The 13,491-nt window shown below is 46.3% G+C and overlaps 1 protein-coding gene across 2 annotated transcripts in view; it reads right to left on the bottom strand.

Moving 5' to 3' along the window:
* The window catches only part of CRB1 (crumbs cell polarity complex component 1), a 307,060-nt gene that overhangs the window by 26,741 nt on the left and 266,828 nt on the right, over positions 1–13,491 (bottom strand). For both annotated transcript variants that reach the window (XR_010186785.1, XM_063940122.1), the window contains exon 10: positions 12,953–13,078. Coding sequence is in view for 1 of the 2 variants with exons in the window: in XM_063940122.1 (XP_063796192.1) it covers positions 12,953–13,078 (126 nt within the window). In the remaining variant the exon portion in view is untranslated. The remainder of the gene's footprint in view (positions 1–12,952; positions 13,079–13,491) is intronic.

The raw sequence follows: 13,491 nt of genomic DNA, 5'->3' as shown, positions 1-13,491 counted from the left end.
TTTCTGCACTTCCTACAGTCAGGGGTGACTATGGGCCTAAAATTGGGTTCCATTAAGGTCCAGATTTCGGCTCTATCGATTTTCTTCCAAAAAGAACTGGCTTCACTACCTGAAGTTCAGACATTTGTTAAGGGAGTGCTGCATATTCAGCCCCCTTTTGTGCCCCCAGTGGCACCTTGGGATCTCAACGTGGTGTTGGATTTCCTAAAGTCGCATTGGTTTGAACCACTTAAAACTGTGGAACTAAAATATCTCACGTGGAAAGTGGTCATGCTGTTGGCCTTGGCTTCGGCCAGGCGTGTGTCAGAATTGGCGGCTTTGTCTTGTAAAAGCCCTTATCTGATTTTCCATATGGATAGGGCGGAATTGAGGACTCGTCCCCAATTTCTCCCTAAGGTGGTTTCAGCGTTTCATTTGAACCAGCCTATTGTGGTGCCTGCGGCTACTCGTGACTTGGAGGACTCCAAGTTGCTGGACGTAGTACGGGCCCTAAAAATCTATGTTTCCAGGACAGCTGGAGTCAGAAAGACTGACTCGCTATTTATCCTGCATGCGCCCAACAAGTTGGGTGCTCCTGCTTCAAAGCAGACTATTGCTCGCTGGATCTGTAGCACGATTCAACTTGCACATTCTGCGGCTGGACTGCCGCATCCTAAATCTGTAAAAGCCCATTCCACGAGGAAGGTGGGCTCTTCTTGGGCGGCTGCCCGAGGGGTCTCGGCTTTACAACTTTGCCGAGCAGCTACTTGGTCGGGGTCAAACACATTTGCTAAATTCTACAAGTTTGATACCCTAGCTGAGGAGGACCTAGAGTTCGCTCATTCGGTGCTGCAGAGTCATCCGCACTCTCCCGCCCGTTTGGGAGCTTTGGTAATCCCCATGGTCCTTACGGAGTTCCCAGCATCCACTAGGACGTCAGAGAAAATAAGATTTTACTCACCGGTAAATCTATTTCTCGTAGTCCGTAGTGGATGCTGGGCGCCCGTCCCAAGTGCGGATTGTCTGCAATACAGGTACACCACCGATTTTCCGGCAACCGATGATCCGGAACCTCTTTTAATCCGGACAATTTTGATTTGTCCGGATTAAAGGGGGTTAGGGACATCCTTTAATCCGGAACATTTTCTGCGCATGGGCGTAACACGCAATACGTGCAAGTGTCAGTGGGTACAGCTTCCACGGACACTGCAGGTGACATAGCAAGCATCAGTGGGGCTGTTATGGCGTCCAAGGTCACAGCAAGTACCGCACATGGGCAGAAGACACAGCGCGCACAAGTGTCAGTGAGTACAGCTTCTGAGGGTACTGCAGGTGACACAGCAAGCATCACACACTACTGTGTTTATTCATTAATTAATATTATACTGTAGCATATATTTTACTATTTATTGCTTTAGAAATGTTCTGAAGGTGCAAAATTAGTTTCCACCGTTAATCCGGCAAAATCGATAATCCGGCACGGCACTGGAACCGAGGATGCCGGAAAATCGGTGGTGTACCTGTACTTGTTTATAGTTATTGTTTAACTAAAGGGTTATTGTTGAGCCATCTGTTGAGAGGCTCAGTTATATTTCATACTGTTAACTGTGTATAGTATCACGAGTTATACGGTGTGATTGGTGTGGCTGGTATGAGTCTTACCCGGGATTCAAAATCCTTTCCTTATTGTGTCAGCTCTTCCGGGCACAGTATCCTAACTGAGGTCTGGAGGAGGGTCATAGAGGGAGGAGCCAGTGCACACCAGGTAGTCCTAAAGGCTTTCTTTAGTTGTGCCCAGTCTCCTGCGGAGCCGCTATTCCCCATGGTCCTTACGGAGTTCCCAGCATCCACTACGGACTACGAGAAATAGATTTACCGGTGAGTAAAATCTTATTTATACCATCTCTATTTTACAACATTACCCATAACATTTTATTTGTAAGTATAAGTACACAATTATACTTCAATATGTAGAACTTTATTTATAATGACTACATTGTATATTATTACCAATAACGTTGTGTGTAACTTATGCAAAACCTATAGCTGTTTATATTTGTAATCTACATACTGTTCCCTGAGTTGTTACCAACATGCTGTCACAGGGGTAGGCAACGTGTGGCACTCCAGCTGCTGTGGAACTACACATCCCAACATGCTCTGCTTCAGTTTTGCTCTAAAATCTTGCTAAAACTATGGCATGGCATTATGGGATGTGTAGTTTTGCAGCAGTTGGATTGCATACCAGTGTGCTAGGGCACTCTTGTAAAGTCTTAATGATGATTACAAAAAGTTTGATGGAACAGGCAATAACTAAAATGTATATGTACTGTATGAAAGTATAAGTAACCGCTCAGCTTTGCTTCTTTCCGTTTGCCTACTGGCAAAGAGCTGTAATACACTAGATAACACTGAGAAGCATTCTTAAGAGGAAAGTGTGTCCTTTCCAACAGGCAGCAGTTAGAGCTGGTGTCAGTGTGCAGAGATTGTATTTATGATGTATTTATAGATTACATCAAATGTATCTGATATTTTCTGATTGGGGTGCTAAGAAATTAGTTCACTGGTCCTTTAACAACTTGTCCATTGAACAAGGCTGCACTAGACCAAACAATGAGAAAATGATAATTGGCCCTAATTAGGTTGCTCATAGGCCACATTGAAGGCCTTATTTACAGAAAGCAGCAATTATATGTAAAGACATGTAACAGGACACAGCCAAATAAATATGCAGCTAATTTGTGCATTGAATTCATACTGTGTAAATAAGTGGCCAAATCAAGACAGGCTTTATTAAGCATCTATTGGTGCTGCCATAGTAAAGATGTGTCTGTCATCATCAGTCATTATCTATGTGATGATGATGACTGCAGATTACTGTTAGTAAAAATAAAATAAAAAAGGAAGTACAATTTAGTTCATATATAGACTACAAGGCAAACGATCCTGCCAATCAGAGGCAAGCCTGCCAATCAGAGGCGAGAGTTAGATTTGGGTGTGGTGTGTTCAATCTGCAATCTAAATTGCAGTGTAAAAATAAAGCAGCCAGTATTTACCCTGCACAGAAACAAAATAACCCACCCAAATCTAACTATCTCTGCACATGTTATATCTGCCCCCCCCCCCCTGCAGTGCACATGGTTTTGCCCAATTGCTAATAAAGTTGCTGCTGCGATCAACTCAGAATTAGGCCCATTGGCCCTCATTCCGAGTTGTTCGCTCAGTATTTTTCATCGCATCGCAGCGATTTTCCGCAAACTGCGCATGCGCAATGTTCGCACTGCGGCTGCGCCAAGTAAATTTGCTAAGAAGTTTGGTATTTTACTCACGGCATTACAAGGTTTTTTCTTCGTTCTGGTGATCGGAGTGTGATTGACAGGAAGTGGGTGTTTCTGGGCGGAAACTGGCCGTTTTATGGGTGTGTGTGAAAAAACGCTGCCGTTTCTGGGAAAAACGCGGGAGTGGCTGGAGAAACGGGGGAGTGTCTGGGCGAACGCTGGGTGTGTTTGTGACGTCAAACCAGGAACGAAACTGACTGAACTGATCGCAGTGGCAGAGTAAGTGTCGAGCTACTCAGAAACTGCTTAGAAATTTCTATTCGCAATTTTGAGAATCTTTTGTTCGCAATTCTGCTAAGCTAAGATTCACTCCCAGTAGGCGGCGGCTTAGCGTGTGCAATGCTGCTAAAAGCAGCTTGCGAGCGAACAACTCGGAATGAGGGCCATTGTTAGGAGCATGTCCCCAAAATGCTATGAGGATTTTTTTTTTTTTGGTTACTGGATTACTTCTTGCTTACTACAGGAAGCTTTCAGGAAGATATATTAATAGATTTAGGAGTCAATACATTGAAAAATTAGGAAACTGGGTGTAATTCAAATAGAAATGAGCAGTTTGGTTTTTAAGAAATCTGAACATCTCTGAACTTCCGGAATCCGAGGCAGTCGAGCCGGGGCTCGGATCTGCCTCTGCTACCGTGGATTCCGACCCGAGGCGAAACAATGGGATCCCACTGTTCCCGCAGTATCGGCTCGGGCGCCAATTTCAAAAGTCCCATTCAGTCAATGGGCTGACCGCTGATTGGCTGAGACAGCCATCTGTCACGGCTCTCAGCCAATCAGCGTGTTCCCATCGACTTTAATGGGACTAGATGGCAGTCCAGACCGCGCAATTACACTGCTGCCCGCACTGCCGACACCCCTGCACTGAGGACACTGCTGGCACTACTGCACTGCTGGCACCCCTGCACTGAGGACACAACCGGGACCCCTGCATTGCTGACTCAGGCAGCACCCCCACCCTGCTGACACATCCCAGAAGTGAGGATACCATCTGCGGTCCCGCATTGCCGACACTATTGGTACTCCTGCACTGAGGTTATCACCAGCACCCCAGCAGTACTGACACCACTGGCAACCCCACACTGAGGACACTGCCAGTACCCCTGTAGTGAGGACACCCCTGGCACCCCTATACTGCTGACACAGCCAGCCGTACTGACTCTGCCAGCAACTCCGCACTAAGGACACCACCGTCACTGCTGACACCGCCAGCATGCCAGCTGTACCAGTACCACTCTGAGGACGCCAGCACTCCAGCACTACCGACACTACTGCACTGAGGACACCACCGGCATCCCCTGTCACAGTAAGTGCACTATTGGTGTATCCGCCATGCACTGTATCCAGCATTATATCCGACCGCACTATATCCATCCCTGCACTGTATCCAATCAGCAATGTATCCCGCACTGTATCCAACCAGCAATGTATCCAGCACTGTATGTGACCTACACAATATCCAACCCACACTGTATCTGACCCGCAGTGTATTCCGCACTGTATCCAAACCTCATTGTATTCCTCAGGCACTGTTTCTGACCCGCACTGTATCCCACACTGTATCCAACCAGTAATATATGCCACACTGTATCCAACCCACACAGTATCCAACCAGCACTGTATCCAACCCACACTGTATCCCGCACTGTATCTAACCCCAGGGCCGGCTCTAGGCATGTTCGAATAGAGCGGCCGCGCAGGGCGCCACCCTTAATGGGCGCCACGCGCTGGCGCCGCCATATTCGATGCTGGAGCCGGCCCTGTGTGTGTGCTGCTGCAGCATTTGGCGGTCGCGCTGTGTATGCGCGCTGCGCGGCGCCGGTATCTAACGTCAGACGCCGGCGCCGCGCATAGCCCGCCTGCACAAGTGGCCGCCCGCCCGCCCGGACCCAGGCTCAGGCTCAGGCTCACTCGCCCGGCCTCCCGCCCGCCCGCCAGCGCTCCCACACAGGCGGACAGCAGTACTCCTCCCCAGCGCCGCAGGTATTTTTTTTTGGGGGGGGGGGAGAACCGCACTGTGGGGGCATTTCTGGCACACAGGGGGCATTTTTGGTTATGTGGGGGCATTTCTGGCACTGTGGGGGCATTTCTGGCTCTGTGGGGGGCATTTCTGGCACTGTGGGGGCATTTCTGGCACTGTGGGGGCATTGCATATCTGGCTCTGTGGGGGCATATTTGGCACTGTGGGGGCATATCAGGCACTGTGGGGACATATCTGGCCCTGTGGGGGCATATCAGGCACTGTGGGGGCATATCTGGCACTGTGGGGACATATCTGGCACTGTGGGGGCATTTCTGGCACTGTGGGGGCATTTATCTGGCTCTGTGGGGGCATTTATCTGGCACTGTGGGGGCATTTCTGGCACTGTGGGGGCATTTCTGGCACTGTGGGGGCATATCAGGCACTGTGGGGACATATCTGGCACTGTGGGGGCATATCTGGCACTGTGGGGGCATATCTGGCACTGTGGGGACATATCTGGCACTGTGGGGGCATTTCTGGCACTGTGGGGGCATTTATCTGGCTCTGTGGGGGCATTTATCTGGCACTGTGGGGGCATTTATCTGGCACTGTGGGGACATATCTGGCACTGTGGGGGCATATCTGGCACTGTGGGGACATATCTGGCACTGTGGGGACATATCTGGCACTGTGGGGGCATATCTGGCACTGTGGGGGCATTTCTGGCACTGTGGGGGCATTTCTGGCACTGTGGGGGCATTTATCTGGCTCTGTGGGGGCATTTATCTGGCTCTGTGGGGGCATTTATCTGGCACTGTGGGGGCATTTCTGGCACTGTGGGGGCATATCAGGCACTGTGGGGACATATCAGGCACTGTGGGGGCATATCTGGCACTGTGGGGGCATATCTGGCACTGTGGGGACATATCTGGCACTGTGGGGACATATCTGGCACTGTGGGGACATATCTGGCACTGTGGGGGCATTTCTGGCACTGTGGGGGCATTTCTGGCACTGTGGGGGCATTTATCTGGCTCTGTGGGGGCATTTATCTGGCACTGTGGGGGCATTTATGTATCAGGCACCGTGGGGGCATTTATGTATCAGGCACCGTGGGGGCATTTATGTATCAGGCACCGTGGGGGCATTTATGTATCTGTATCTGGCATCGTGGGGGCATTTATGTATCTGGCATCGTGGGGGCATTTATGTATCCTGCACCGTGGGGGCATTTATGTATCATGCACCGTGGGGGCATTTATGTATCTGGCACCGTGGGGGCATTTATGTATCTGGCACCGTGGGGGCATTTATGTATCTGGCACCGTGGGGGCATTTATGTATCTGGCACCGTGGGGGCATTTATGTATCTGGCACCGTGGGGGCATTTCTTGCACTGTGGGGACATTTCTTGCACTGTGGGGGCATATCTTGCACTGTGAGGGCATTAATGTATGTGGCACTGTGGGGGCATATCTGCGCTGTGGGGGCATTTATCCATCTGGAACTGTGTGGCCATTTATGTAGCTGGCACTGCTGGGGGGCATGTCACGTGTAGCTGGCACTGCTGGGGGGCATGTCATGTGTAGCTGGCACTGCTGGGGGGCATATCATGTAGTGTTCCCGCTAGGCGTCTGTGGCTGGGCAGTGTGTCTCAGTGCTCTACCTGGCGCAATGTGTCTAACGTGCTCTTATAGGAGGTTCTACCTGGTGCAATGTGTATTAGCTGCACTACTGTGTGGTGTAATGTGAATTGCCACTATAATGTGGCTACGCACCTTCCCCACGAAGTGACTCCCCTAAATTTTTGCTGCGCGCCTTCGGCGCGCACTGTCCATGCTTTAGCGTGTGGATATGGGAACAACAAGCATTACAGTATGTACATCATTTTGCCCACCTAACTTAAAAATGTGCCCTCCCTGTGATCAGCAACCTGCCCTAAAAAGTGAACACTAGCACGTGTAGCTGGCACTGCTGGAGGGCATGTCATGTGTAGCTGGCACTGCTGGGGGACGAGACCACGCCCACTTTTTCAGGAGGCCACGCCCACTTTTCCAAGAGTGCGCGCGCCGAAGGCGCGCGCATGGGGGGGGGGGGCACTTTTACATTTTCTCGCTCAGGGTGCTAGTAGGCCTGGAGCCGGCCCTGTCTAACCCACACTGTATCTGACTTGCAGTGCATTCTGCACTGTATCCGACCCGCAGGGTATCCCGCACTGTATCCAACCCATGCTGTATCCAACCCACACTGTATCCAACCTGCACTGTTTCCGACCCCCACTGTTTCCCACACTGCATCCTACCATTAATATATCCCGCACTGTATCCGACCTGCACCGTATCCAACCCACACTGTATCTAACCCACACAGTATTCAACCAGCACTGTATCCAACACACACTGTATCCCGCACTGTATCCAACTTGTCCTGTATCCCACACTGTATCCAACTCACACTGTATACCACAGTTTAGCCAGCCAGCCTTTGAGCAGTATTGGTGAAAACAATATTGGCCCTCATTCCGAGTTGATCGCTCGGTAATTTTCTTCGCATCGCAGTGAAATTCCGCTTAGTACGCATGCGCAATATTCGCACTGCGACTGCGCCAAGTAATTTTACAATGAAGATAGTATTTTTACTCACGGCTTTTTCTTCGCTCTGGCGAACGTAGTGTGATTGACAGGAAATGGGTGTTACTGGGCGGAAACACAGCGTTTTCGGGGCGTGTGGATAAAAACGCTACCGTTTCCGGAAAAAACGCAGGAGTGGCCGGAGAAACGGGGGAGTGTCTGGGCGAACGCTGGGTGTGTTTATGACGTCAAACCAGGAACGACAAGCACTGAACTGAACGCAGATGCCGAGTAAGTCTGAAGCTACTCTGAAACTGCTAAGTAGTTTGTAATCGCAATATTGCGAATACATCGGTCGCAATTTTAAGATGCTAAGATACACTCCCAGTAGGCGTAGGCTTAGCGTGAGCAACTCTGCTAAATTCGCCTTGCGAGCGATCAACTCGGAATGAGGGCCATTGTGAGCTGTGATGTGGTCAAAACTGAGTGGACATTACTGGAAATTAATGTTATTGAGGTTAATAATATTCTAGGAACAAAAAAAAGGCCCAAAATTAAGTGACTTTAGCCTTTTTTGTAAATTTTGAAAAAAAATCCAACTCCAAAGCCAGTAACAGCAGTTTGGCAAATACAAATCTAAAGCCGGCTGACAAATCAGAACCAAATCCAGCAGAAATGGCCCAGGCACATCCCTAAATTCAAATTATATATATATATATATATATATATATATATATATATATATAGTAATTGTTGTATGTGTGTTTATTTACTATAAGGTAAGTTTGTGGAACTACATACTGTGTTCCATAAAGCTTTGGTTGCTTAGTCCTGCAGGTGTTTGCTGAGCTTGAAGTTACATAAGCTTGCTTAATGTTTTTCTAACCTTCGCTCATTATTACCCCAGCCTTCACCACACATTGGGGCCGATTCAGGGGGTAATTCAGACCTAATCGCTAGGCTGCGTTTTTGTACAGTGGGCGATCAGGTCTAAACTGCGCATGAGAATGCACCGCAATGCGCAGGCGCATTGCACGGGTACAAAGCAGATCGCCGCTCAACGATGGGTTTGCACAAAGGATCCATTCGCACTGGCGTTCACAAGGAGATCGACAGGAAGAAGGCGTTTGTGTGTGGCAACTGACCATTTTCTGGGAGTGTTTGGAAAAACACAGGTGTGTTCAAGTGTTTGCAGGGAGGGTTCCCGGCGTCAATTCCGGTCCCAGACAGGCTGAAGTGTTCGCAGCGGCTGAGTAAGTCCTGGACTACTCAGAGACTGCACAAAATCTGTTTGTACAGCTCTTCTACACATGTGTTCGCACACTTGCACAGCTAAAGTATACTCCCCTGTGGGTGGCAACTCTATGATCGCAGCAGTGCAAAAATCGCTTGCTAGTGAACAGGTCTGAATTACCCCCTCAGACCTGATTGCTGCTGTGATAAGGTCTGAACTGCGCTTGCGTATGCCCCGCAATGCGCAGGCGCGATGGTCCACAGCAACGGGGAGAGACGGGATGGTGCAAAAAAAGCGATCGCATGGGTGATCACAAGGTGACTGACAGGAAGAGGCCATTTGTGGGTGACAACTGACCGTTTTATAGGAGTGTCCGGAAAAATGCATGAGGGACCAAGCGTTTGGTTGGAGTGTGATGTCAGCTCCGGCCCCGATCATCGCACTGGAAGAGTAAGTCCTGGACTGTGCAGAGATGTACAGCTCTCCTGCACATGCAGTCGCACCCCTGGACAGCGATTTCCCCCTTCCCCTGTTGGCAGTGACTACCTGATCGTAGGGATGCAAAAAAATGCACCCTAGCGATCAGGTCTGAATTAGCCCTATTGCTCTGGGAATAGCCCCATTGCTATTAAGTGTGGGGCTGGTGTTGCTAGGTAATTCCTCCTAGTGCTTACTAGGCACATTATGACAGATGGACCCCTTGCCATGTGGTTGTGGTGAGAGCACAGTGCAGGATGTATTGAAAATAAAGGTTAAGTCATCTCCTCTCGCCAGGGTTATGTTATATTTACTGTGTATAATGACTTGTGCTAATTATATATTCTGGTGTGTGGTGTTTAACATGTTCTTAATTGTCACACTTATTACATATTGGTACCGCCAGATAGTGCTGGGAAAATAAGTTAGTGAGGCTATGTGATGAGGCATCAGAATATTTCTTCTGGTAAGCAAATGGTTGCCTATTTCCACCTATATCCCACCACTTCTGGCCAGCACAGTGCATACATACATACATATTTGAGCATAAATTAATATATGTGGTATGTCTATGTGTCATACTTTGTCTGATGGCACTCCGCAGGTCATTGCAAAATGGAATCACTTACGGTTATTACACAGCTACCTATTATTAAATTATTTAAGCATCTGTTCTCATGACAATAAGCTATTGGGATATGTATACAGTAGTAATAATTAATTTCACACATAAACGTATGGAACCAATTTTTGCCTATGTGGAACACTTAAGCATGACTTATATTGAATGAGTTAAATATAATAACAATCTATTGCTACGAGTTACATTTCCAATGCTATGAAAGCTGTTTTGCAAATAAGGATTACAATGGTTATTCATCATACAAAATTTTAATTTTCTGCAGAGCAACTGAAGTGGTGTATAAAAGATTGTAAATTACTCCCAGGGGGTAAATTTACTAAGATAGGAGTTCTATTTGAGATGGGATGTTGCCCATAGCAACCAATCAGATTCCAGGTATTTTCTTCTAGAAGGTGCTAGATAAATGAGAAGTAGAAGCTGATTGGTTGCTATGGGCAACATCCCATCTTAAATAGAACTCACATCTTAGTAAATGTATCCCCAGATGTTACAATATGTAATTAATGATCTTTCCTGCAACATGTGAAAAATGTAGTATTTTATATAATATAAACACACCGGACAAAAGTGCATGCATTAACATTTTTGTAGAATCTGTGCAAGATATTTGCAGATTTTGTAAATGTTTTTTACATGTTTCTTAATGTTTATACTGTAGCAGGATTTTGTTTAAAACTGAATATAGGGAACAAAGATTACTGAATCAGGGATGACACACAGGCAGCATGTTTGAAGTTTATTGTGTTGTCCACATTTATAACAATATCAGGTGGACAGCTTCTGTTGGCTGGTGGGAATATGGATTGAAAGATTGAGTTGAGGTAGTGAGAGGACAATCAAGATGAAGTGGCAGAGAGACATTCAGTAACTCATGCCAACACAGATGGTGAGAGATTTAGATATGGGTAACAACTTTGTAGAGAATTATATGAAATCCAAAGGTGATGGTTTGTTTTTTTAAAAGAAGTGGTATAGATAGAGAACAGCAGTTGGACATAGCAATATCTGTATAAAAGTATCTTTTAATGGAAGAAAATTCTGTGTAATTTGCTTTTGTTTACGCATACATGTAATCTGTAATTAGTAGCTGTTTTATATGTATACATGTTTCTCTTAAAAATATACTTTTACTGTTTTATCATTGGAACACATGGTCATATAAGGTAGCCCTACCAAGTGAACAGAGCTACAGTAGCTGAGACATCACCTAATGGGCTCAGCCTACTGAACAAGGTTCTGGTAGAGACTAAGCAGACATACATGTACAGTGACTTACCATCAATAACACAGGACACATTAACCTGACATTGTATTTCTGTAACACTGATTACAGGATACATTACTGTTTTCTATAAACAAAAAATACTTAATGACTTTTTTATATACAATATATAGGTAAGTTGGGCATGTCACGGGTTTGCTATTTCCAACAAAGCATTTTTTTGTGCTGGTGAAAACCCTGCTCTGAAATAGACTGGGAGACAACTGTTCCATCTGAACAAGTCCCTGTAATTGTAGTACTAGTTACAGTGGGCCAGATGTACTAAGCCTGAAAAGTGATAAATATCACAGTGATAAAGCACCAGCCAATCGGCTCCTAACTGTCATTTTTCAAACACAGCCTGTAACATGGCAGTTAGGAGCCGATTGGCTGGTGCTTTATCACTGTGATATTTATCACTTTGCAGGTTTAGTGCATCTCCCCCAGTATATGTAAGTGTCTACATTGCTGCAGTTTTACACAAGGCACAGCAACTGATCAGAAAACCTAATGGGGATGATGCAGAGGTTTGTGGATGGCACTTGTGTGTCTTTGCACTGTGTATGTCCTGGAACTAAGTATACATACCATTCATAATGGTGCACAACACAGTCACATCTCCACTTACAGCTGACGAGACGTAACTGAATGGTAACAGGCATAGGCAAAGGTTTTGAGGGTGTGCCGGAAGAATTACAGGCGGGGCGATTTAAGAGAGGAGAGTATCCCCTCCTATGGCAGAGCGGTAGACATTGGCTTTGTGCCAGAGTCTACTGGTCATGCACAGATCTCCGGGAACATGGCATCGGTGCTAAGTTCCTGAAGACTTCTCTATTTCGCATGCACAAATCTCCAGATAAATGGACGCTGCTCCATTTTCCTGGTGATTTCTGTCTGCAGAACCAGCCAATGCGAGATTCTAGAGAGGTAAGTATGATTATATGGGTGCAGGGTGTGCTGTGCACCCTGCACCCATTGTATAGATCGGCAAATGATTACAGGCTATGCAGAGTACACATCTTCTGTGCCAAAGATAGAGCTGGTGTACGTGTGCACTGTTAGGGCTATTTCACACACTACGGTTTTCACCAAATGGCAAAAAGCCGGCTTTTTCCCATCCGGCAGTGTCTTTCACACACAATGGCTTTGTGCCATGTGTAATGCTGTGCGCATGTGCAGCAGCAACAGCACGGCACAAAAAACTTGTTGTGTGTTACAGCGCACATTCATACACTCAGCTCACTGCCTTCAAGGACGACACGTCAGCCGGACTTTTCAGTGGATATTTCCGGCTGCAACCCAGCATCCGTGATGTGACCATGCCGTCTGAAAGACCCCATGTGTAGCAATACTTCATTAAAAAACATACATAGGAAAAAACAGACAGAGTGTGTGAAATAGCCCTTACTGATGGCAGATATAAAACCAAGCATACAGATAGGCAACTTAGTATACGGACCTTTACTTCAGGACCTGGTATGACTTACCTGTTACCCGTAAATCCTGGTTGGCAGGAGCATCCCATGATCCCTTGTTCCTCAGTGCAGTTACTGTAGTTATAGCAGGTTATATTTTTCTTCTCATTCCCACAGAAAATGGAAGGCATTGAAAATCTGCAAAAATCAGAGATTATCAAATACAGAAAGACTATGAGATGTGCATAAATAGTAGCACACACATCAGGAAATATAGTCATATATATTTACATAATAGACATGGCAGATGTCGCATAATGTTGCTTTATAGTAATGTGTATGTGATCTAATCTATATGAAGGCTATATGATCCTAAAGAATAATTGAATTTTATTTTTTACGTTTATAATAAATATATATATATATATATATATTTATTTATTTATTTCCAACCTCTGTAAAAAAATGTATTAACATATGTTATTAAGCACCTTGAGTCCTATTGGAGAAAAGTGCTATGTAAATACTGTAAAATGTAATAATATTATTAATGCAAGCTGTGGACACCAATGAAAAGGAGGAAAGGGGTGTGATGACGCAATTTGCTATAC

This window comes from Pseudophryne corroboree, chromosome 9 (assembly GCF_028390025.1).
Source record: "Pseudophryne corroboree isolate aPseCor3 chromosome 9, aPseCor3.hap2, whole genome shotgun sequence".
NCBI classification, from domain to species: Eukaryota; Metazoa; Chordata; class Amphibia; order Anura; family Myobatrachidae; genus Pseudophryne; species Pseudophryne corroboree.
This window is presented reverse-complemented; position numbering and strand designations above follow the sequence as displayed.